Source organism: Tyto alba, unplaced genomic scaffold (assembly GCF_018691265.1).
Source record: "Tyto alba isolate M040663 unplaced genomic scaffold, T.alba_DEE_v4.0 Super-Scaffold_7, whole genome shotgun sequence".
NCBI classification, from domain to species: domain Eukaryota; kingdom Metazoa; phylum Chordata; class Aves; order Strigiformes; family Tytonidae; genus Tyto; species Tyto alba.
The window spans coordinates 36,295,846-36,318,682 of NW_024881328.1; the positions used below are offsets into that span (position 1 = coordinate 36,295,846).

At 37.5% G+C, this 22,837-nt stretch overlaps 1 protein-coding gene across 4 annotated transcripts in view; it reads left to right on the top strand.

The window, feature by feature from the left end:
• CALCRL (calcitonin receptor like receptor) overlaps positions 1-22,837 on the top strand; it is a 70,361-nt gene that overhangs the window by 21,652 nt on the left and 25,872 nt on the right. For all 4 annotated transcript variants that reach the window (XM_032995262.2, XM_032995264.2, XM_032995261.2 and 1 more), the window contains exons 2-5: positions 18,336-18,435; positions 19,055-19,199; positions 20,542-20,652; positions 21,588-21,700. In XM_032995262.2, the coding sequence (XP_032851153.1) occupies positions 18,385-18,435; positions 19,055-19,199; positions 20,542-20,652; positions 21,588-21,700 (420 nt within the window). In that variant the 5' untranslated portion in view covers positions 18,336-18,384. The remainder of the gene's footprint in view (positions 1-18,335; positions 18,436-19,054; positions 19,200-20,541; positions 20,653-21,587; positions 21,701-22,837) is intronic.

Consider the following 22,837-nt stretch of genomic DNA (forward strand, 5'->3'; position numbering starts at 1 on the left):
TTCGAGAGAACTTTACAAGTTGTTCAAGTGACTATCTGGATTTGCAGACTGGTCGTATTTCAGCAAAGTATGGCACTTCTTGAATATATATTTCCTCATCAAATATTGTCTCTACAAAGATATATTTCTTTTGAGTTCTTTTGGAAAGTAGAGAAGGGTGCTGGTGTACTGCTTTTATAAGATTATACCTTCAGAGCTGCCATTTTTAGGACTGTTCAGCAAAGCCAGCGGTGTCTATTATGATCACAGGAGCAAGCGTCTAAGCTCAACAGGTAATACTTAAGTAAAAATAATCTTTGTTGTGAAAGGATACCACCCTTTCCTTCACCTCCTCACTACTTCAAGATCATTTGAATCTTTAGGTCGCTTAAACTCTGGGAGAAACTGTTTCCAGCAAAAATGACTATTTCTGCACTCGTCAATGTTTCTGGTATATGTTATTTAAAAAAAAAGTCTGTGTAAACCGAACAAATTAAACACAGCCTGGAGTGCTCATCTGCCCTAGTGACTGTTATATATTACAGTTGCTGGAAAACGGCACAAGTTGCGTTTGCAATGTTCCTCCATCTGTCTGCTGGATTGCGACCACCATGCTGCAACGAAGTTTCAGCTCTTTGTTGAGGTCTCGCCCAAAACTTTCATAGTGCTCTTCTGGCTCTTGATGAGGTTTCTCTGAAAATTTCACTTACCAATTTGCCCTTTTTTGCAGTCTTTGGAGGTGGCCCAGTCTTTAAGGGTTGACTCCCTTTTCACAAGACCTTTCTTTTCCAGTTGTTTGATTCTGCTCCAGGCATGTCATGACTTAGTGACTTTAGTGAAACTGCTAGGAAACCCAAAACATAAACATGCAGTGTATTTTTTATTCTTCATCAAATTTTCATTTTGTCTTTTTGATGTGTGTGGTGGGGGGTTTTTTGGGGGTGTGGTTTTTTTTTGTTGTTGTTGTTTTGTTGTTGTGGTTTTTTGTTTGTTTGTTTGTTTGTTTTTCTTTCTGTCTTCTGCACAGGAAATTTAGACACCTTGATGCCAAGCTTGGCAAATGTCCCTTACAGCCCCAGGGCATCACAGGGGGCCCTGAGAGCCTGTGTTAGGGCAAGTGAATGTAGCCTTCGGTCCTGCCCTCCCTCCTTACCTACACATGTAAGGAGCAGCATTGGCAAGATGCAGGATGTGTGTAGTTCCACCCCTGTGTTTGCAGACTGCGACCATGATATAAATGGAGTGAATACTAGGGACTGATTCTGCTACTAGCAGTTTGTAGAAAAATCAAAAGGAGGGACAGTGGTTTTATTCCTTAAGGTTTTCTGCAATATTCATATGGTGGTGTTCACCTTTTGCTGAAAGATCAGTTAAAAATGAAAGAATGATCATGATTAGCTGTGCAGGGCCATTTCCACTGCACCAGCACGTGTTGTGAATGTCCCAAGGGTATTTTTTGGACAGTAAAATTGTTAATGGTGCTGGTACTTAAAAAGCTATAATTAGCTTATGAAGTTAACACCCTTTCAGTTCTATTGTTTTGGTTTGAGTGCAGAGATTTGAGAAATCCTTGGTGTATTGCGACCACTATAAGTAAATTTCCCCAAGTAAAAGGACCGTAGAGTTGTTCAAAATCACTTAGTCTGAGAGAGTGCTTCAGAACCTAAACAAAGAATTGCATCTTGTGTGTCTGCAGCTTTTTAAAATTGATATTCAGTAATGGTAATTATCAGATACTAGTTTTTGACTCTTCTGTGGTGTAACGTGGATATCAAGCTCTTACATTTATTATGCAAACTATTTTCATGTAATTTGTATTCTATTTTATATTGTAATATTTTTCATGTGTTTAATCTAGGAGTACGTTCTTTTAAATTTTCTTATGGTTCCTGTCCTTTCTGAACCTTCTTGTCTGACCTTTTAAACAAGTGCCAGAGGACTACTTATTGACCGTAGCTCTTTCTGACACTATAATTGTAAAAATTATAATAATGATGGGACAATGAGTTTGCTGTAACTAGGTGATCACTTTAAAAATCAAGAAGTATTTCAAGCATCGTGTATTTCAGGTGCTTTTATTTTGTCTAGGGTGCTGTGCAGGTGCATTCAGGATTCTCATCCATCATAATGGCTTGATGAACAGCTGTGATTCTTTTCTGACTCTGTCTAGGAATAGATTTCTAATTCCTCTTAGGGCTTTATGGGAGAAATGAAGGAATCAGGAAAACCAGTGTGACTGATTGCCAGGTTGTTAAAATCAAATATTTAAGTCACCTTCCTTAATGCCTGCAGGTGACTTAATTAGTGGAACATTGCACTAAGTGATTCATTACACTTTGCTACAAAGGAGGTAGTCTTGAGCTATCAGTTGAAAATTACTAGTATTACGCAATGTGAAGGTATATTTGTTTGGTTATTGGGCCACATTGTGTAAGTCATTATTAAGATGGCTGAAAAAACTAACATCCACAATGCTTCTATATACAAATCAATCTGTAGGGTGAGTGGTTGGAATGGGTAGCAAGAGATTAAAAAGGAATAGAATTGGTTGCAGGAGGTCACTGTACTTCATTACTTCACTGTATGGGAAGAGCCTGCTTTGTGTTTCTTAGGTGCAGAAATAATATTAGGGTAGATTGTCTAACTCAAGTAACTTTTAACACTGGGAATTTCTTATGGGAGATGTTCCTTTAAACTCAGCATCTGAAGTGTCCCTAGTGATACCACAGACATTAATGTCCAAACTATAGCCTGAGAAGAGATTTTTTTCATCTGAGACCATCTTACAGGGAGGTAAGTATGGTCACAGATGAAATACTGCTGTAGAAAATAAATGACTGATAATTTATTAGCAGAAATATTGGGTTATATTTTCCTGTCTTTTCATTTGACTGGATTTTCTCTTACTTAGCCCAAGGATTTTTACTTTGTTTTTGCAGTCCCTTTGTTGACAGTCCCTGTAGAAATGGATGGCAAATCCATTGCCAGTTGCTGAGTGGATATTTAAACCTCAGATGTGACACAACATGCGATGTGGTAATGGGCAAATCACTTAAACTCTATTTTTTTTTTTTTTCTCAGACACATAAGGGGTTTTATTCCTTATATCCTTCAAAATTTATCTGCAGGTTTTTGTAGGCTTCTCAAAAACTGTAAATCAAAGTAGAATGATTCTAAACACTGTACTTCTCACTGGTATTCTCTCCTACTGGGAATGAAAATTATATCTGTATTAGCAGTCAAAAGACATTTAGATTCTCAAGACCGTCTGTCAGACATTAAGCTGGTTAAAATACCTCTCACAATAGGTATGTCTTAAAGAGCCAGACATTGCTTAAGAATTCTTTCACAAAACCCTTACTGAAGATAGCAGCTGACTCCCAGCTCTTTGATTCAGGATAAGTATTTTTAATTATCTTAGTCTCATCTTCCCTTTATGTTCTTTCTTGGTGCTTCTCTGACCTTAAAGGAAAAACTACATTGAAGGGGTTTTTTGATTTATTTCTTGATTTCAGAACTGAACCCATTTTCTTCACAGTGTAATCATTCTACATTTGGTAACACTATATAGCTTCAGTAGCTGATTTGGCTCCCACATTTGGATTGGTCTGAATTTCCCATCACTTTGGTGGTTTGATTTTCAACAGATGTTGTAGGGTCATCCTCCTTGTAATGTCTGACCCTCAGAGATGACCAGCCAAGTGGGGTTCAGAGTTCAGATCCCTGGGTGATGGCCGCTTCAGATTTAAAGTTCTCTGTTCCTTAAAAACACTCGTCGGAGATTTATTTCTCTTCTCCATAGCCTTGTAAAGTGGTGTAATGAGACAGCCTGAGGATCGACAGTGGCTTCAAAGTTAGAAGCTGCATGATAGCAACAATATGGGAATGAATTTCCTTCATCTGGTGGCTGCAAATGATGCTTACTGGTATCTCCAGATCTTACTGAATTCATATCTGGCAGACGATGTCTTTTAGAATAGCAGAAGCCAAATATAGCTGAAGTTGTCAGTGTCCCTCTTGACCAGGGTCTGTATCTAATCCATTTTATAATTTGCTTAAACAAAGCAGAAAGTATTTTGCTTCCTAGTCTATAAAATGCTTATGATATCCAGAATAATTAATGCCATCATTAAAATGCCACAAGTTTTGGAATGATGTACAACAACTGTTTAGCAGTGCACAGTCAGTAAAGATTTGGGATGTTGCAAAACAAAGTGAAGAATAAAGATGATTGTGTGAATTTTAGTACACTATCTCATGATTGATCAGTTATAAAATATGCTAGTGCAGTAGTTGTTTTCTAATACTCTCCTGAGAAAGGGAAATATATTTACTGGGTGAGGAGGAAACCAAGCAGGTTTTATTCCTGCAAAGTTTTATTTCTTTTGAGAAACCTGGAGATGTTAGGGCAATGCAAAGTTAGATCATGACATGTCACCTATTCTTTGTGTGATGTAGACCTGCAGCAATAGCTAAACATTTTTATTTCTGCAAAATTGTTTACAGGGTCAGTAAGACACGTACCTGTTATGGAATGCATTTGCCAGCAGGACTTGTATCCAGTTAAGTATTAGTACAGAAATTTTATGTCTGCTCTTGGCCCAGTTATGTATCTTGCCAATAAAGCACTTGATAGTTCCTTTGGGGGGAAAAAAGAAAAAAAAAAAAAAACGATATCTGTTCTTACAGCTTCAGAAGAGAACAGTTTTCTCTTCACTATATATGCTGATTAATTCAGAATATAACATTCATTACTTGCTGTGTTTCAGCAAGTATGTCCTGCTCTATCAACAGCAGGAGGAAGCCAATGCAGGAGAAATCTGGATTTCACCGAAGGAAGCTTGGCATAAGCTACCTTGATAGAAATAAATGCAGGAGATTTTTTGTTTGTTTGTTTCTGAATGGTTCCCTCGCATGGAATCAGTTGGGTGATGTTGTTTCCGTTGGCTCCAGCAATGTCAAGGCCATTGATGATGAAAGTTTTTTACTGTTTTTCCCTATTGCGTGGAAAATTCTCTCCCCTCTGCCCCCCCTCCCCCAAACCAAATCCCTGCCAAGCAAGCAGCTGTGAACAAAATTTCTCAGCAAGATGGATTTGAAGTTTCGCATGCTCTGTGGAACAGGATACACAAATACAGCTTTGAGAGGGTAATAGTTGGGGGGTGCGAATCCAGACTCTGGAAAAAATGCATGTGCATGAAATGGATGAGCCTTTTAAGGTTCAGGAAAGAATCAAATAATGCATGTCAAGGTGATATGTTTCATCGTGATTTTTGGTACCTCAGCCTCAGTTACGTTACACCTGAGTGTTTGATGCGCAAGCTTTGCTGTTAAAGTGAGTTAGCAAAGGTAGTGAGGATGAGTACTGCGCTCGCACCCGAGACACTGACAGGCCAGTGGCAGGAACTGGTCTGCAGCATTACAAACTCAGTTGAGTATGTTCTAAGGTAACGTTGGTAGATGTTATCCTTATCAAAGCTTGCCATCAAATTCCATGCATTTTGTTTCCTCCAGGGATCTTTTTTTTTTAAATGGAGTGTGAAATCAGCATGAGGATTCTGTGGATTTTTTTTTCTCCGGGAAAATAAACGCGGGATGTGAGTGTGCAGAAAATACGGACACCTATATTAAAGCCACCTAATATTTTCCATGCTTGCAGTGGAAATTTTCAGTTGCTTGCCATTTTGACAAGCCTGAACTGAGATTTTTCCATTCCATGTTTCTGCCTTTATATTATTATTGTTTTTACATTTGGAGGGAAGTTACTGTGCTTAAATGTGTAAATGACACATAAATAACATTTGCATGTAATTTATGGCCAGAATAGCTGTGCCTGATTCTCATTCCTCTGCTATAGTGCTTGTAATGTTTTATTACATTTGGTATGTAATATCTAATCTTCATGAAGTACCTTGTCCAAGCAAGACTCTAGTTTATCAAGGCAGTAATTTCTGTGTCCAATTTATGTAGTACTTTTAATGTTCAGAGTTAATATTTTATTTTGGTTTGCTTTCAGGTAAGTCAGGGTGGAATACTGCAAAAGGATATGGAAAAGTCTGGTTGTAATTAAAGGAACACTAATTGGACTTTAGGGACTGTGTGTAAGATACACCACTCTTTCCCATGGCCACACCCTGAGCATATGATCTTTAACTGAATTCATGGAAACATTCACACTGCTTCCTACAGATTGCAGCTGGCACTGTCTGTAAAATCTCTGCTTCACAAAGAGCAGAGGATTTTATGTGATAATGTGCAAGGATAAATTTCATTCTGCTGCAGTGTTACCATACAGCTATGTGAAGCAGCTGGAATGCATTGTACAAAGACTGTAATGTGCAGTGCTTATGCAACAATATCGAAATCCTACTAATGGTCATCGTTGCAGTTCTCGTTCAGAGGATGTGAAATAGCTCAGTGCTTGACCATCAAAATATGTGTGTGGCTTACAGATTGCATGCCAGCTAAATTGTTAGATGACCCACCAACTGCTTTTGCTATTTCAAACTTTTAACAGCTTTTCCCAGCAGCGTAAGCTCTGCAAGTAGAATTTTTCAATTCACAGAATCACTTTTCTGTGAACAGTAGGAACATGTAATAGGATGGTAGCTGAAATACAAGACCAGTTAGACCTGGGCCTGTCCAGTTTTCAGCAGGTGTTAATCTCTGGCATTTCATAAAAAGTAGTAAGATTTTTTCAAGAGACAACTGATGGAAAATTTGAAAATTAGAAGAGGGTTAGTTTCTTACTATCAGGTAAGTACTGATGTATACAACTTCAGGTGGAAGAAATTTTACCTACATGGTATTTCAGAAAAGATATACAAGCTTATTATTTCAGTTAGTGCTAAAGATGCCTACTCAGGTCTACTCAGATACTTTCCATATTCAGACTAAAAGACTGTTCTCATGTATAAGAGAAATTGTTTTTTTTAAAGTAGGTGCACATTGTCAAAGCTAATTGATAAAGATCACCATGGAAATGTGTTCTAGAGGGTTGAATATGGCTTTAGCTGTCCAAACAGTCATCAGTGCCTTTTGGGCCACTGTATGGAACACAAGGGAAGTGGGAGTGTATGTACTGGTGCCCGCGGTTCTCCACGTACACTTTCAAATCAGACTGAGGAACGCATAGGGCAAATACCGTAAGAGAGGTTAGTGTAGTCACTTGGTAGCAGTTTGCTTCCAGTTCAAAGGATCTCACTGCTTATTTTGTTAAGCTGGTTTGTTAATTGCTATGATCCTGTAATTAATTGTTAAACTGACAGCAACTCTAGCAAAACAAGTGTTTCTTCACTCCTGGATGCTTCAGTCTGTGTCAGAGTTGTACTTATGTCAATATTCCTGTGGGTGTGGTAGGGTGTGGATGAAGTTGAAGGGAATTCCCATTTAGAGGACTTTGAAACATTGATGGATAATACTTTCCTCAACTTGTCAACACTAATGCTAACTCAGATTGATGGCAAATGGTATTAATGTAAAATACCGTTGACTGTAGCAATATCTTGGTAAATGTGTTCACTTAAAGGAGACGTAGAGGGCAGGAAAACTTTTTATCACCCTGCCTACTTTGTGGTTACCTTAAGATGATTTCTGCAGCTAGTCTGTGAGGAGAAGGAGAGTTATGTATAAAAAGAAAAGCTCTGGTTATAAAGGTAAAGATAAAAGCTCTGGCATAGTTGTGTTCTTAATCTGTCCTTTGAGTATGTGCATCCATTCTCTCTGTCATTCAAAGTCACAAGCCTTTGCTCTTCCCTGTGCTGAGTATAGGCCCTTGGAAGTCAAGACCTGTGTCTGTGTGGGTCTCAAGATGATGTGCATATTCCAGTATGCAGCTATAGACTTTAAAAAATATATAGGAGGTAATTTCTTCCTGTACTGTTGAGATCAACTACTTCTGTTTTTTAACTTTCTTGAGTCTCACAAACTCTTTTGTGGCTAGCATACTCTGTGTGAGCCCAATTTAAAACATTTGCTGCTAAAATGCCATTTTAGGAATATAACAGATGAAAAAACATAGGAAAGATGGGAAATATCTGCAGCTAATTAAAAGCAAAGGAGACAAGCTTCGGACCGCTAGAAATCAAAAGGTTGGTTTTGGCTGCTGCTTGTTCTTGGCTTTTGCTACAGGATGGATTAGTAGTTGTGATAATTTAGCACAGTATAATGTGTATTGTCTAATATTAAAAGGGTGAAATATTCCAGATCTTGCACTTTTGACTTCTGGCTTGTAAATTTTTAAATTTAAGAGGAAATGTTCTGAACTGTGGTGACTTAGGTTGACCTAGTAAAGGCTTTGAAGTGGATGGTGGTTTATTTTGTTTTGAATAACATGCTGAATTCTTCTAAAGCTGCTTTAAATTTACCTGAACTTTTTTTGGAATAGTAAATTCATCAGAAATACCCCATGAGAGAAAATGTTGATATTTGGCATGAACTTCCCATCTGAAATTTCATTCCCAGCCAGACCAAAATTATTGCTGGTGAAAATGAAACTGCTTTGGGGATATTTTAGTTCTCTGTATTATGTTTTGGTTTGGTTTAATTTTTTTTTTGTCTGTGTGTGTGTGGAGGGTGGTGGTTTTTTTTTTTTTTTTAAAAAAAAAAAAAAAAAAGAAAGAAAAAAAGCAATGCAACACAAAATAAGAAGACCATAGTGCTTCTGACATTTCCATGGAGAGTTTATCTATATTTGGTTCATTAGTTCTGTTCAAGTCATTGACCAGTGGTAAACCCAAAGTTGGGACACTGGTTCTGCTGTGGTGGCTGCAGCAGCCCTGTGTTTATGCTGGCATCAGCAGTTCCCTTTCCTGGCCACCTGCTCCCTCCCCATCCTGCTCTGAGTTGCTGGTGTGGCATGGTCCACCTAAATATTAATTTCATAAAAATCATATTTTAAAACTTCATAAAAATATTTATAACTGAGGGCATGTTTGTGTATATTTCTGTGTAAATATTCACATTTCTAAACATGAATCTAGAAGAAACTGATGTAAAACCTGTCAGTTCCGTAGAATACACTTAACTGCCAAACTGGGTTGGAGCCAGTGAGAAAAAGTTTGAGTGGTAAGTTCTGATAAAAAAAAAAAGTTTGATGTATTTTTGGTTAACCCATTCTCCCATTCCCATTGCCTTCTTCTGACCTTGAGAAAAGTCTTTGAACTGTGGAAATACTGTTCTAGTAAAATTAGCAAGTGTCAATGAAGAAATAACAAAAAACTTTTAAAACTCAGCCAATTGAGAAAATGACTTCATGCTGTAAATATTTTCACAAAGAAACCTTCAGATCTCTTTTGGGTCATTAGTAAACATCAGAGTCATTCAAATAAAAACACTGGCTGAAAGGGATACACAGCAGCAGCTCTGCAGCCTTTAAGCAGCAGAATCTGGGGAAAACCACCTTCAGATAAATGAGCATGGGTTTTTATGCAAGTGTTAAGGTCTATTTGATGAAATCATAAATTCATACTGCCATTGTTCTAATTCAGAACAGTATTAATTTCACTTGGAGGTGGAGAAATCTTCTTTGGAGGAATATACCATATTTTTCACATTATCATGGGATCATAGACTATCTCAAGTTGAAAGGGACCCATAAGAATCACTGAGGCCAACTCCCAGCTCCTCGCAGGACTACTTAAAACTAAACTATATGATTAAGAGGGTTGTCCGTATATAATTGTATCTAGATAACTATGTTCCTTTTTTTGTTGTTGTTGTTCCTTCTCTTGTAGATTATACTTTTGTTATTAGTATCATCAGATGCATGCTGAGGAAAGCAAGATGGAAAACCTTTTTTTTTTCTCTAAATTGGAGCATGTGATCAAGGTACACTGCTCTCTCACTTAGTGTCCTGGCAAAGCTGTCAGTGTCCACTCTCGGTTAAGGGCAGCCTTCACACCCTTCAGTGTTTCCTGAAGGCATCTCCTAAAGTCTTTAAGACATTCACTGTTTTTGCTTTGCTATGCTCTGTAACTGGGTTTGAGGTCACATCGGTAACACATCACTGTGAAGTTTGGGGGTTTGCCTGTGAAGTTTTGCTTTGTATGTCTGTAGTATCTTGCTCCAGTTTCAATTACACTTTTTTTTTGTTTATTTGTTGAACAGATGAGGAATACAAATTGACAAAGGGTAATGAGGCATTACGATATACCTAATAAGAATGTGGGAGCTCTCCAACTTTTTCATAGCATGAAATCCATGGAAAAGAGAGAATGTCCTGGGAAATCCCCTTGTATTTAAGTAACACGTTAACTGGAACATCCTTACCACAGCATAGCAGTTTCTTTGGAGGAAGAACGATTTCAGAAGAGTTTACTGAACATGTTTTTAACTACACTTTTAAATTACTGTAGCAGAAAATCAATATTACAGAAAAAAAAAAAAAGGAAGTACCAGCACTAAGTTATCATAATCAACCAGCTATTGGAATTTAATAATTCATTATTCTGCTGTCATCTTCGTTTCTGTTAATAATCTTTTCTAGGGTGTTTGATAGTGGCCACTCTAGCATTTTCAGAGATAACTTTGTTCAGCAGAGCAGACTTCCTTCTAACTTTCTTTGTGCTTGAATGAATGCTTCAGAATTTAAATGCCGTGGCTTACAGGACATTGAAGTAAACTTGGTGAGCCATGCCTAATAACACAGGTAGCTATGTTGATGGATTTTAGACATCAAGGTACAGTTTGGTTTAGGGCTACGGAGTGAAAAGGGTTAAGCTTGTAAAGGAAGCATACCAAGTGCTTACATAGTGATAGTCAAATAGCACTCACTGAAAAACCTGGAGACATTAATAGCTATAAAATGTTGGATATCACAATTGCATCTCTGAGAATAAGCTGAGACAGTGTGTTGGTAAAGATTTGCTTTGCCAGAATGTAAGCTGCCTTCATTTAACGACTGATTCCTCAAGAGGGGAAGCATTTTGGGTGTTAGTATCACTGTATAAGACAGTGGAAAAAAAATACTATTATTTAAAAAATGTAAGTAATGCAGGAAATATTATTCTGAGTTTTTTGTATTTTGATAAAATACGTAAAGTGTGCTCCTAGGGAACTGATTTCTGCAGTAAAGGTTATTTTGTCAGCTGCCAGCTCTTGCTCTCTCATTTCAGGTTAGAAATAAGAAAGCTGTACTATATTGCACTGTAAGACTGATAGTTGTTTCTGTTTAAAAGACAAAATAATCACTACTTGAGGCAGAAAATTCTATAAGCAAAAATCTGTGAAACTATTTTGGAAGTGTGGAATATTGTGTTTCTTATTTATCCTAAATAATTTTACTTTGCTTTGATATTTTTTACATTCCTATGATATATTTATTTGGCACAGTGAGATATCCTGCTGAATTGTAACTATAACCGTGATCGAGTCCCTGCCTGTCTTCCACATGCAATTGCAACATTTGCTACTGCTGGCTTCATATGTTCTTAAGTCAATAGAAAGGTCATCATATATGAGAAGGAGTAGAGCATTCATAATTAACAGGAAAAACATTGAAAGCACAGAGGCCAAGAAGAAGGCCTGTCTATGTAAAAGCAAGGAGGAAAAACTCTGACATTTTTATCAGGGGAAATCCTTTTTTAAAGAGCAAAAATTGGTGTGATGGACAGAGACACTCTGCGGTCTGCTATGTGGAGAGGAGTAACATTGCCACAGAGCAGAAATTGCAGAATATTCCAGGGGAAGAATGTTATGGAAGTTTCTTTCTCTAAATCCTCATTTAGGTTTTGTTGTGGTGGTTTCTTTTTCCTGGATTTTGTTTGTTGCATTGGTTTTTAATTGGACCTCTGTAGCCTGTGTTTCTTTTCAGAATAATTTACAATGTCATCCAAACCTGTAAACTGAACAGAAGGAGGAAAGTACTACAGAATAGTGACCGATCCCTCCTCCCCAGGGAAAAGTAGCACCACCATCACTCTGTGATAGGTTCTTACTATTTTTAGGTATTATTAGAACTGGCCAAGTGTGTTGTCAACTACTGCTAGTGGTTTCTATTGGGTGCAGGATACAAAATTTAGCTGAGCGGTAGCCAAAAGCTATTAATGGGGAAAAGTACACAGGAGTAATTTAATCTGTGTCATTTTATCTACAGATGGTTCTGCAATCTCTGCAAGGCCTCTGGCAAGCAACTAGAGTGATGCAAAAACAAAAACAAAAAAATCTGCATGCTAATAGAGAGAGTAAAAGATACGAAACATCTTTGTGAACTAGACAATTTTCTACTTGCAGTAAGCCTGGGACCTTGAGACATACATAGCACATGGCCCAAGAAATAAACAGCAAGTACTTTCTCATACTGAGCTGAACTGCCACCTAATGCATGATGAACTTGTTATAAAATAATAGAACAGTGAGATATGATGGTCAGTTTCTTTTGCATTTATTTTAGTCTTCAGGAAGAGAGTAAATGCCATCATGCCACAACTGCTCCCTAGGAAAAACTGGAAAGAAAGATAGAAGGAGCAATGTTTCAGTGTGGCTTTTCTTTATAATGTCCAATGCATGTAAGCAGTGCTGTGGGTTCAGAGAACGAGATGTCTAAAGAAAGTGGGCTTGTTTCTAAGCTTGGGGTTCGTTTGCTATAGAGCTTTTCATGGTGGTTATATGAATATTGCAAATCTGTTTCTAACTACTGATTTACTCGTGGAGGTCTTCATGCGCCCTATAAGCCTCTTTGTTCTGCAGCGCAGGAAGGGACCTCAGCTCTTCCCTTTGTAAACCACTGCATGTCTCCAACAAGCTCTTTGCAGTGCTCTGTCTTTATGATGCTGCTTGCTACCGGTTGGTGGTACACACAGTGATCTTGTACTCCTGATGAGCTCTAAATACTATTAGGAGCATGTAATTTTGTTATTTTTGTTATTCTTGTTTTCCTGATGTGTGCCCCATAAAATTTGAAGAGAGGAGATGACACTGGGGATTTGAAAGAATAAATGCAGTGAGGATAGGAATGCCATCTTATAGCAGTCCCAGTAGCATCGCAATTGGGTTATACCAGTGATTTTAACCAGTATCATAAGTTACATTTTATTTATTGTAAAATCCAAATAAGTCAGATCTGTATGTTGCTGGGTAACATAACAGTTCCTTCAAGTGAAGGAGAATACATTTGAGTGAAGAGAATTGTGCAATGAAACCTGTTGGAAGCTGTGAAGCACTTATGTTTCTGTACTGTAAAAATTGTCTCCAGAAGGATGAAGCTCTTTTGTCTCCTGTCTCACCTGTTTTAGGAGTCTGTGACTGCTGGTGCCTGGGTCTTAGTTCAGAGCGGTGGTGAGTAGGGAATTCTAGTGTTGTGAAACTGTGTTTTGTAACTATTATTTTTGAGCCTTAACTCTGTAATTAGGAGGAGGATGGAGCAATTCCCACACACACAGCTGTGAACTGTTATGTGATACCATCAGAGCAATTTGGTCTGAATCCTAGCAGAAGTGGTTCCCTCAGAGATGAGGGCCTCTTACCTGATGAGGAAGATTTCCAAATTACCCTTGCCTGCTCTCTGAGAGAAGTGTGGAGATTTTGTAGTCCACTTTCAGGACTAAATGAATCTGGTGTGTATTAGTGTTTGGTTGGTACTGCCCACTTGCAAAGCCCTTTTAGTTAGAAGAGAGTCTGCCCCTCTGCAGGCAGGGTGTTTCCCAGGAAGTTTATGTGAGATGAGATGCAAGTGAAAGCTCTATCTGTAATTTCATTTGAGACTACCGTTTTTTTTCTAACTGTACTACAGCAGTTCAAATTAGGGGCACTTGAAAAGGGTTGGGCGTTTTCCAACTTGTTGGTTTTGCTTTTATCTTGGGCTGAAGCAATCAAATGTTGCCCGGGGTTTTAAATACTTTGAGTTGTATGCCTCCCTCTAAAAAGAACCAGAAATAACAAAATAGCATGTATAGCTATTTCTGAGAGATACTGCAACAAAACAAAATCCGGGAATGCTAGAACAACAGCAAGGGGGGTGTTGGTCAAGAAAATAGCTGTTCTGAAAATGTTTTGTGGTTTAGTTGGTTGGTTTTAGTTGGTTGGGTTTACCTTTTTTTTTTTTTTTTTTTTTCCCTGGGCAAATCAAAGATTATTAATTAGTGAAAAACATTTGTACAGGCAATGACATAAGTAGACTCTCCCTCCTATGTCACTCCTGCAGACTTGCCTTCTCACTTAAAGTCAGACTTAAGAGCAACTGCCTAAGGTAGAAGCTGTCTGTGTTTATTTCTTTTGTACTAAATGTGGTCAAGTGATTGAAGTTCAGAAACTTATTTTTCTTGCTGACTACTTTTTTTAACCCCTTTGCTGTATCATTAAAATGGGAAGTGTGTGGAGCTCAGCAAGGATGACACTTATTCTTGGGAGGATGGGAAAAGGTTAAAAGTAGAAACAGCTGATGAGGCAGGATGGCTCTGTAGAGAAAGCAGGAGGAAGAGAAATGTGAACATCTGTTAAAGCTATGCCAGTGACTATTTTGGCTAAGTTCAGCTTGCAGTTCCTTTTGAATTCCTCCTCCTTTAGTAGGTGTCCCTGCTATCGGTGACAAACACGATATAGGCCTTTGGAGTGTCATTAATTTGGGTAACAGAAACTGTAATAAAGAGGAGAAAGAGGCAGTTCCTCTTTTTTTTTTTTTTTTAAGCTATCCTGTTCTTCAGTACAACATGTACTAAAAATAAAGATGAGATTTTGAAGAACTGATTTACTTTTGCAATTCCCTGTTCTCTTCCTACTGACATTCTCTTTTATTGGGAAAATATTTAAGCTAGAGGGCTTCTAGTAGTTGTAGTACTGGGTCCACTGTCTTACCGTTTCCTTCAATACCGATCGTGTGAATCACAGTCCTGCTGGCTTTTATTCAGATCCCCACTGCCACAGTCTCGAGTCAGGGGATTCTGTCTAAGCTTCCACCATCTTTTCCCTCAGGCTAACATTCAGTACACTCAAATTAATCTCAATCCAATATAATTGTCTTCTCTTCCCCACAGTCAAATTGTCAAAGATGTTTAATAGCAGAACAGTAACTTGGGAATCATTATTATTTAAAGAAACCTAAGAATGGGTCTCTTATTATTAATTGATTTTCATTGTGCATCTAATGCCTCCCAGCTCTGAGAGGGAGAGAACTTTCTGAGAACTGTATTTGGTTTACATCTCACCAGAATAGAGGATTAATAAAAGCAGCCTGACTTTTTCAGCAGTACTGGCTTGCTACCTCAATCGATAGACTATGTTGCTGTCCATTCTTAAGCAAGTTTTTAATTTTTCTGTGCAAGTTTTTATCCAAGCTAACTGGAATAAATGTTGTGTGAATGAATTCATGTAGTGATGAAAGAAATGCTTTTCTGAAGTCCAAATAGGCACTTGAATGACCTTCATCCTGCATTTTGTCCAAAGTAGTGATGTTTAGAAAAAGGATTTTTTTCTCTATAGCCAAATTATTTGCCACTAGCAACTGTGAGAAATGAGTGAAAAGCATAGAGCGAATTACAGACTTGACTCATTCTTTTATCTCCTGGGAAGAATTAATAATTTAGCAGTGGATACTGGAATAGTTGATAGGAAATGTCTACAAAACCCCTAGATAGGAAAAGATTTGGACCATTAAAGGAACCAAGATAAGGCATGACTTTTGATACTGTGAAACAAATAATCGTGGACTGTGAATCAAAGCAGATAAATTTTGCCTTTGTTTATAGGATATTGTATCTTTTAGATAAATAAAAATAAGCAAGGCTAAGTGAGGGCAGTATTTGAATTTGCGTTTTAAATTTGCCATCCAACATTTGTTTTAGCATAAGGATTTTTGGAACTATTACAGAGGAAATTATTTTGAACTCTTGTATACATGTATAAAAAACCCAGACACTAGATTATGGTTGCTATGTTCTACTTGATTGGTCTCTTTGTTCTGTGCACATCATTTATGTGTTTTAACCCTGTGCAGATACGCTTTGGCATACTTCGGAGAGAGATTACTCAATTACTTTACAACCAAGTAATTAATTCCAATTCCCTTAGAAGGCTGGTGGGGTTTTTTTCCCTTCCTAGGTAAACAGACACAACTATAAATAAATGAAATTTGTGAGAGGTTTGAATTAATCTCCTTTTTCCCCAATTATCATGTAGAATTCAAGTCATATTGCCTCTTTGCTAATTTAGGTATCTCAGTTTGTATTTGGTTTTCAGTCAATTGTTAGTCACTACACATAGATATTTAGATTTTTTTCCTTAGTTAACAGATAGTGGGTTTTACCATTATCTATTCACTGTAGTTCTCATCACATATGGGTTTTGTAGAGAAGTATTAGCTCAAAATGAGAATATCTTTCATGTATGCTTAATTGGTCTTCCTGTTAGTGTTCTAAGAGCCTTCAGAACAGCATATTTGAATTTCGGTGTCTGGCTGAATTACCTGTGTAATTTCCAGCAATCAGTGCTAGAGGATTGCATGCCAGCAGTAAAAATAGAGGGAAGATTACTGATACAGTTTTAGTCTGGGTTATACAGGCAGAAGAGTAAGTGATTTTACAACACAATTTTTGTATTTGCATCAAGCTTTACAATAAACAGTAGCGATCTCATACTTTGTAGTCAGTATATCCTACAAAATGCTGTTTATTGTATTGTAGTTGTGTTAAGAAGACTCGGTCTCAGTGTAAAGGCAGAACAGTAGATACGGAATGCTTGCGTTTTGTAACTAGGACAGGGTTTGGTTTTTTTTTTTAAAGGACAATCTTTTTGTAAAATTACCTCTGCTGGCTGGTGTACTATCAGTTGTTTATCATCCATCAGTGTCTCATAGGATGTGACTGCTGGATAAGAAAAACTTCCAAATACAAGAGCAAGTGTGATCCAAAGGAGCATGTGGTGTGGGTCGGGAGACAGGTTGGCGTGTAGGTACTCTGCTCCCTGCAGCCCTCTTGGCTCGGTAGCAGTGGGAACTTTGAGCAAAATATATGAGGGACCTTTGGTCAAAGTGAGTTTTATATCTGAGCATATATTTTGAGCAAAATATATGAGGGACTTTTGCTCAAAGTGAGTTTTATGTCTGAAGTAGCAGTATATTATTTGTAGTGAATTAATCTGTACAAGCGATCTAAGCTCACTTAGATGTGATCCCTTTTATTATGGCTGATAATAGCTTCAATAATGCTAGTACATCAAGATACTGAGGTTTTAAAAGGTGGTTTAGTTGTAATAAATTAAATTAATTCATAGAATGCCAGGTTGAAGGGACCTGAAGAATCATCTGGTCCAACCTTTCTTGGCAAAAGCATGGTCTAGACAAGATGGCCCAGCATGCTGTCCAGCTGAATCTTAAAAGTGTCTGGTGTTGGGGAGTTCACCGCTTCCCTGGGCAGATCATGCCAGTGGCTGATTGTTCTCACTGTGAAAAATTTTCCTCTTGTGTTGAATCGGAATCTCCCCAGGAGTAACTTGTACTCATTATGCCTCATCTTTTCCATGTGACTCTCAGCCTTCCCTCATATGGCAGCTGCCCAGTCCTTTGATCATCAGAGGTCTTTTGCGGAGAGGCCTTTTTGCTACCATGCAAGCAGAAGAGAAGATCTTATCTCAATTCTACGCTCATCTTTGTGATCTTCTTAGGATACTTGAGGACACAGTGAAATACATTATGAGAAATCTCTTTAACATTTCCCTTCCTTTTGAAGCAGTTGTCACAGCAGGGTTATGCTTAATAGATGATCTAGGTGCTTAAATATGTTTTAGGTGCATTTTACACTTCAAGAATGAGTTCCAAGAATAGTCTGCACTGTAAAATAATTATTGCTGGTTTGGATAGTTCTGTTTTTTTTCAAACTGCAGATACAGTAACTAGTTTACAGCTACTGCAGATACAGAAACTATTTTATAGGGCACAATTAATTCTTGCATTGCCATTGTCATCCTTGCAAAGTTGTAACTTCAAGATAAAGTGGCTGCTTATTAGATGATTTCTTCCAGAAATGGCAAAAATCAAAATATCAGGTGGTGTGAAGAGAACAGGAAATAACCGTGTGTGTGTGTGTGTAAGTCTAAGTCTAGTTGAACATGTCTGTTGGAGTTGATACCAGCTACCTGACCGAGACAAACTCTCTGGAGAACTGGTGTTAGTTGAGGCAATAGAGGCAGCAGTGCAGGAAAAACCCTGCTGCTGGAATTCGCTGCTGGTAAATTGAGTGCATTTTTTTCACATTATATTGTACATCTCCATGTATATCATGTGGCATCATTATACGTGAATAAAAATTGAGAGGATCTCCATTGACTTGTTTTAATTCAGAAAGAAAATATGAAGTCTTTTATCAGTTTTGGCTTTCATGAATTACTAAATTTCTTCCTACTTTTTTTTTTTTTTGTTTCCATTGCAGTTTGAGTTCATTCAATTACGGTATAAAAATCACTGCACCAGATATAAAAATGACAAAGAAGTGGTTCACATTTTTGCTGTTCTTCTTATCAGTTACTATGGTGAGTCTTACCATTTTTTTTTTTTTAATAACTTCCAGTGTTAACAAATGTGTACACAATACCATAGAAAGTATTAATATCAAAATGCAGAAACAACTAATCTTATGTTTAAAAGTAGTTTCTGCACAGCAGGATCTTTATCTACCTTCTGTTCTCCTTTTAATTCCTGCGGTAAAAGAACAGAAATAGTATTTACTTCTGCTGAACCCAGCATATCCTCTACTAGCAAAGAACTTTATGGTAATACTCGACAAGTGCCATATAAGCAGTACTATGCAGAGCCCAGGAAGAGTGGAGACATCTAACTTGGGTTCAGAGGACATCCTCAGAACTTTTAATTTCGCCTATTGTATGGCTGTGGTACAGTATTTCAATCTGTAGCTTTGTTTTTCCATGAAGTTTAGTCCTCCATGCACATTGAGGAGAGATACTTATCAAGATTCGTTAGTAAGAAGAATTGCTAAAATATTCAGAAAAATGAAAAAGCATATTGTTGGTAATAAGATTTGAAGATCATTTTCCTACAGTAAAATAATATTTAGAATACAGTATTTAAAAATATTAATGTTTGATAAATTTATATTGGAGTTTGTATATGACTTTCTACTTTCCCTCTTAGTTTTTTGCCACTGCTATACCATCTGAAGGGCATCAGAACATGACGGAGGACTTGACTCAACTGAGCGTTACACGGAATAAAATTATGACAGCACAGTATGAATGCTACCAGAAAATTATGCAAGATCCTATTCATAGGAAAGAAGGTAGAGATTATTTTCTTATCAGGTTTTACAAAGGCAAATGGTCAACATGTATAATTACAGTAGTTCAGGATCCTTTAGTTACATTAATTTATTATCTTGATAGCAATAATTTTTCAGGCTGTATTTGTACAGTTTTTTAAAAACATCACTTTGAGATTCATGAAGATGAAGTAATGTTATATTACTTACTCATATCACCACTTCTTACCTAAGCTTTTATTTCTGATGAGATAAGAAGATGTTAATTTAAATTACTAAAAAATGATGACTGATTACTCTAACCACTTTATTTCATTTCATGCTGTTAAAATACCTCTGTCTCCCTGGTCACATATGCCTTCAAAAATTGCAAGTACCTTGATACACATAATTTCGCTGCTCTGAGGGTTGTGTTAGTGACATTAATGCTTTTTCTGACAAGTCATTCAGTGCTAAACTCGGTAACTCTACCTGTCACTGTATTCACTGTTTCTGACTTTATAACTTCTGGAAACACTGAATGGCTTTTTGAGGCAAGAAGAGGTTTTTGTATTCTTTTATAATGAGTTTTTTTTCTATTCTGAAATGATTCTTTGGAGGAACTGAATGTCAGGAGGTCAGAAATGGATATGACAGTGTAAGCTTATGTCCAGCCTGGGGCATCACAGCTCCAGAAGGATCTAGACAAATTGAAGAATCTTCAGATGAAGAAGCAATACATGATGTTTGAAAAATGCAGCCTCTGAGATGGGGGGCATTAGTAACTCTTAAAAAGAAAACCAAAGGAAGATACTGAAAACTTCTTCAAATATGTAGAGAGGGTCAGTCATTCTGCATGCCATTTGGGAAAGGATTTGTTTATAAAACCCCAGCTCATTCTCAAAGGAGGCTTATTTTAGATGTTAAAATTTGTGTGAGTGCAATGAGGCATTGGAACAGGCTTTTGGGGGGTCACTGGGGATCCCCTGTCCCTGGAGCACTTACAGACATGTCTGTCCACCACGACGGCTGCAGGCTCAGCCCTGCCTGAGGCAGGGGAGCTGTGGCTGCCTCCCAGCCAGGCTTTCTGACAGCTTCTAGGGTACCACCGTGTTTTCAGTGAGGTTTGTAAATTGTAGGTGCAGACCATTTCAAGCTGAACAATGATGGATTTTAAAATGTGTTTGAGGAAATGTACATGTAAGGAACTATTTCTATTAAGTAGAGTTTTAATTAACTGCTGATAAATATTATGTTTCTGTTTTCTTTTGTTGTCATCACTGCAAATGAGAAACCTGCCTTATGCAGTCTGACTTCTTACTTTTGAAAGACTGTTATGAAAGAAGGGTTGTTACTTTATTAACTGGTCTCTACTTGGTTGCAGGTCCTTACTGTAACAGGACATGGGATGGCTGGTTGTGCTGGAGTGACGTTGCTGCCGGAACTGTGTCAGTACAGCGTTGTCCTGACTACTTTCAGGATTTCAACCCGTCCGGTAAGTGTGCGTGGGCTTCTGCATCAACCTATTTCTTAATAAAATGAGGTTTTGGGTGCTTGATGCCTTGTGTTTGCTCCACTCAAGTCACTAATGCTCCAGAATTCCAGCAACTCCAAACCCATTATTTGCATTTTCCCTTTATCAACATGGAAAACTAGCAAGTTACTTATTTTTTTTTTTTCCTGAAATAAGTCATTGAGGGATTCTGTAGATTAAGAAATAGAAATTGAAGTTAGATTACAATGTTTTCCTCTTAGAGATGAGATTTTTCTCTCTGACAGACCAACAGAAATATGACTCAATATTTTACCTCATTTTAGCAGTTGAAGGTGACAAGAGTTTCTCCCACAAGTGAATATTTTCCCATTGCTGTAGGCTACACTTGGTATCTATGAGCACGCGGAAAATGTCATAGACTTCCACTCCTGTCTCTGCTTCATTTGTTACTTCCCAGGGTCCTTTCATGCCTCTATTTGACAATAGAAATCATTGTGTGGTCCCAGAAATTTTCCAGTTTGGTTCTTGAGCAGTTTCTTTATGTTTTCCTGTCTGTCTAATCCTAATTTACAGTGGTAGGATGTCAGACTCCAGTTTAGATAGTGGATGTTAAACAAGCCTTTTAAATATTCTTGTAACTTCATTTGGTAGTTCTTTAACAGTTAGTTTGATATATTTTGATACTTACTGGATTGGAGGTGAGAAGTCTATTTGTTTTCTTAAGAAAAACAAATCATCAGTTGCCCTTGCCAAGCAAAGGCAATGGCCTCAAGTTTCTCAGAATTCATAGTAACAAGCAATGTCTCTCTAGTCATATTAATAAAGCTGTTATTTATTTGCCAATCTTTCTTTGTTAAATACTAGGCATCAGGAAATAGAATTTCAGTGCTGACTGTTGTGTTTTTCTATTGTTTTTCTTTCCGTTTACTTTGTAGAAAAAGTTACGAAGATCTGTGATCCAAGTGGGAATTGGTTTAGACACCCAGAAAGCAACAGGACGTGGACAAACTATACCCAGTGTAATATCTATACGCATGAAAAAGTGAAGGTAGGAAAGGAATGAATGCAGTAAGCAATGTCAAGAAACTTACCTGAAAAATGTCGTAAGTTTCAAAACTCGGATGGCAGCAGAGTTGATGGAAGATCAAAATGACAAAAGAAGAAAGCATGTGGAATAAAGAGGATGAATTGTGCAAAACAGACTCAGAAAAACCCAACCCACCTGCTTTGTCTTTTACAGTTAATTTCAACTGCTTGAATAATATGATCATATTTTCGTTTATGGGTATTTTAAATGTGTAGGTACCAGTACTTGTCTAAGTCATCTACAGTCATCTACTGGTAAGCAAAGTGTATGCCTTATAAGAGCAGACCTTTATGTTTTGCCCTGTAATTTTGAAGTAGGGTCCCTGTTCAGCAGAATGGCAGAAGGTTTGCATGTTCCTGGAAGATGCGCTGAGTGCACGGGTCTATCCAATTAACTCATAGTGACAGATTTTCAGCAGGTGCACAACCAAAGTTTTGCTTGGGATTGCTGCATCTTCAAGGCAGCTTTAAGCAGAGTTTGGATGTTTGGGTTTTTTTAATATATATATATATATATATATATATATATATATAAAATATATCTTGATATATAAATAGATACTGAGATATATCTCTATATATCAAAGGTAGACTGTGCACACACATACCCATGTGGGTATATGTATATATGTCTTTTTTTTATAGACTTCAGTTTATCTTGAAGATGTCCATACATTAACAGATTTTTAAAAATAAAATTTAAATCTTGTAAATCTCCAAATGCCCTCTCTTGGATACTCTGTGATATGTAAGGATATATTGGGAAAAATTGCATATTTTGCCTCCTACTTCTTCCCTGCCCCCCCTCTCCCCGCAACTGTATGTCCACTATTATTCCTTACAGTTATGAAACATTCAGTTGTGGGAAAGAGGAGTAAATTGAATATGTAAATGCCCAAGAACTAGGAATATAAAACACAGATCGGGATAGACTGTGAATCAATTTAGTCCCCATGGAAAAGAGCACCATAATAGCAGATTATGTCAAGAATAGTGACATCTAGTAGAGATCCTAACTGCCTGCATCATTGCTGTCAGAGTGCATTAGGGTATTTACCTAGAAACCATATCGAGAAGATGTGGTAATAGATGATAATAA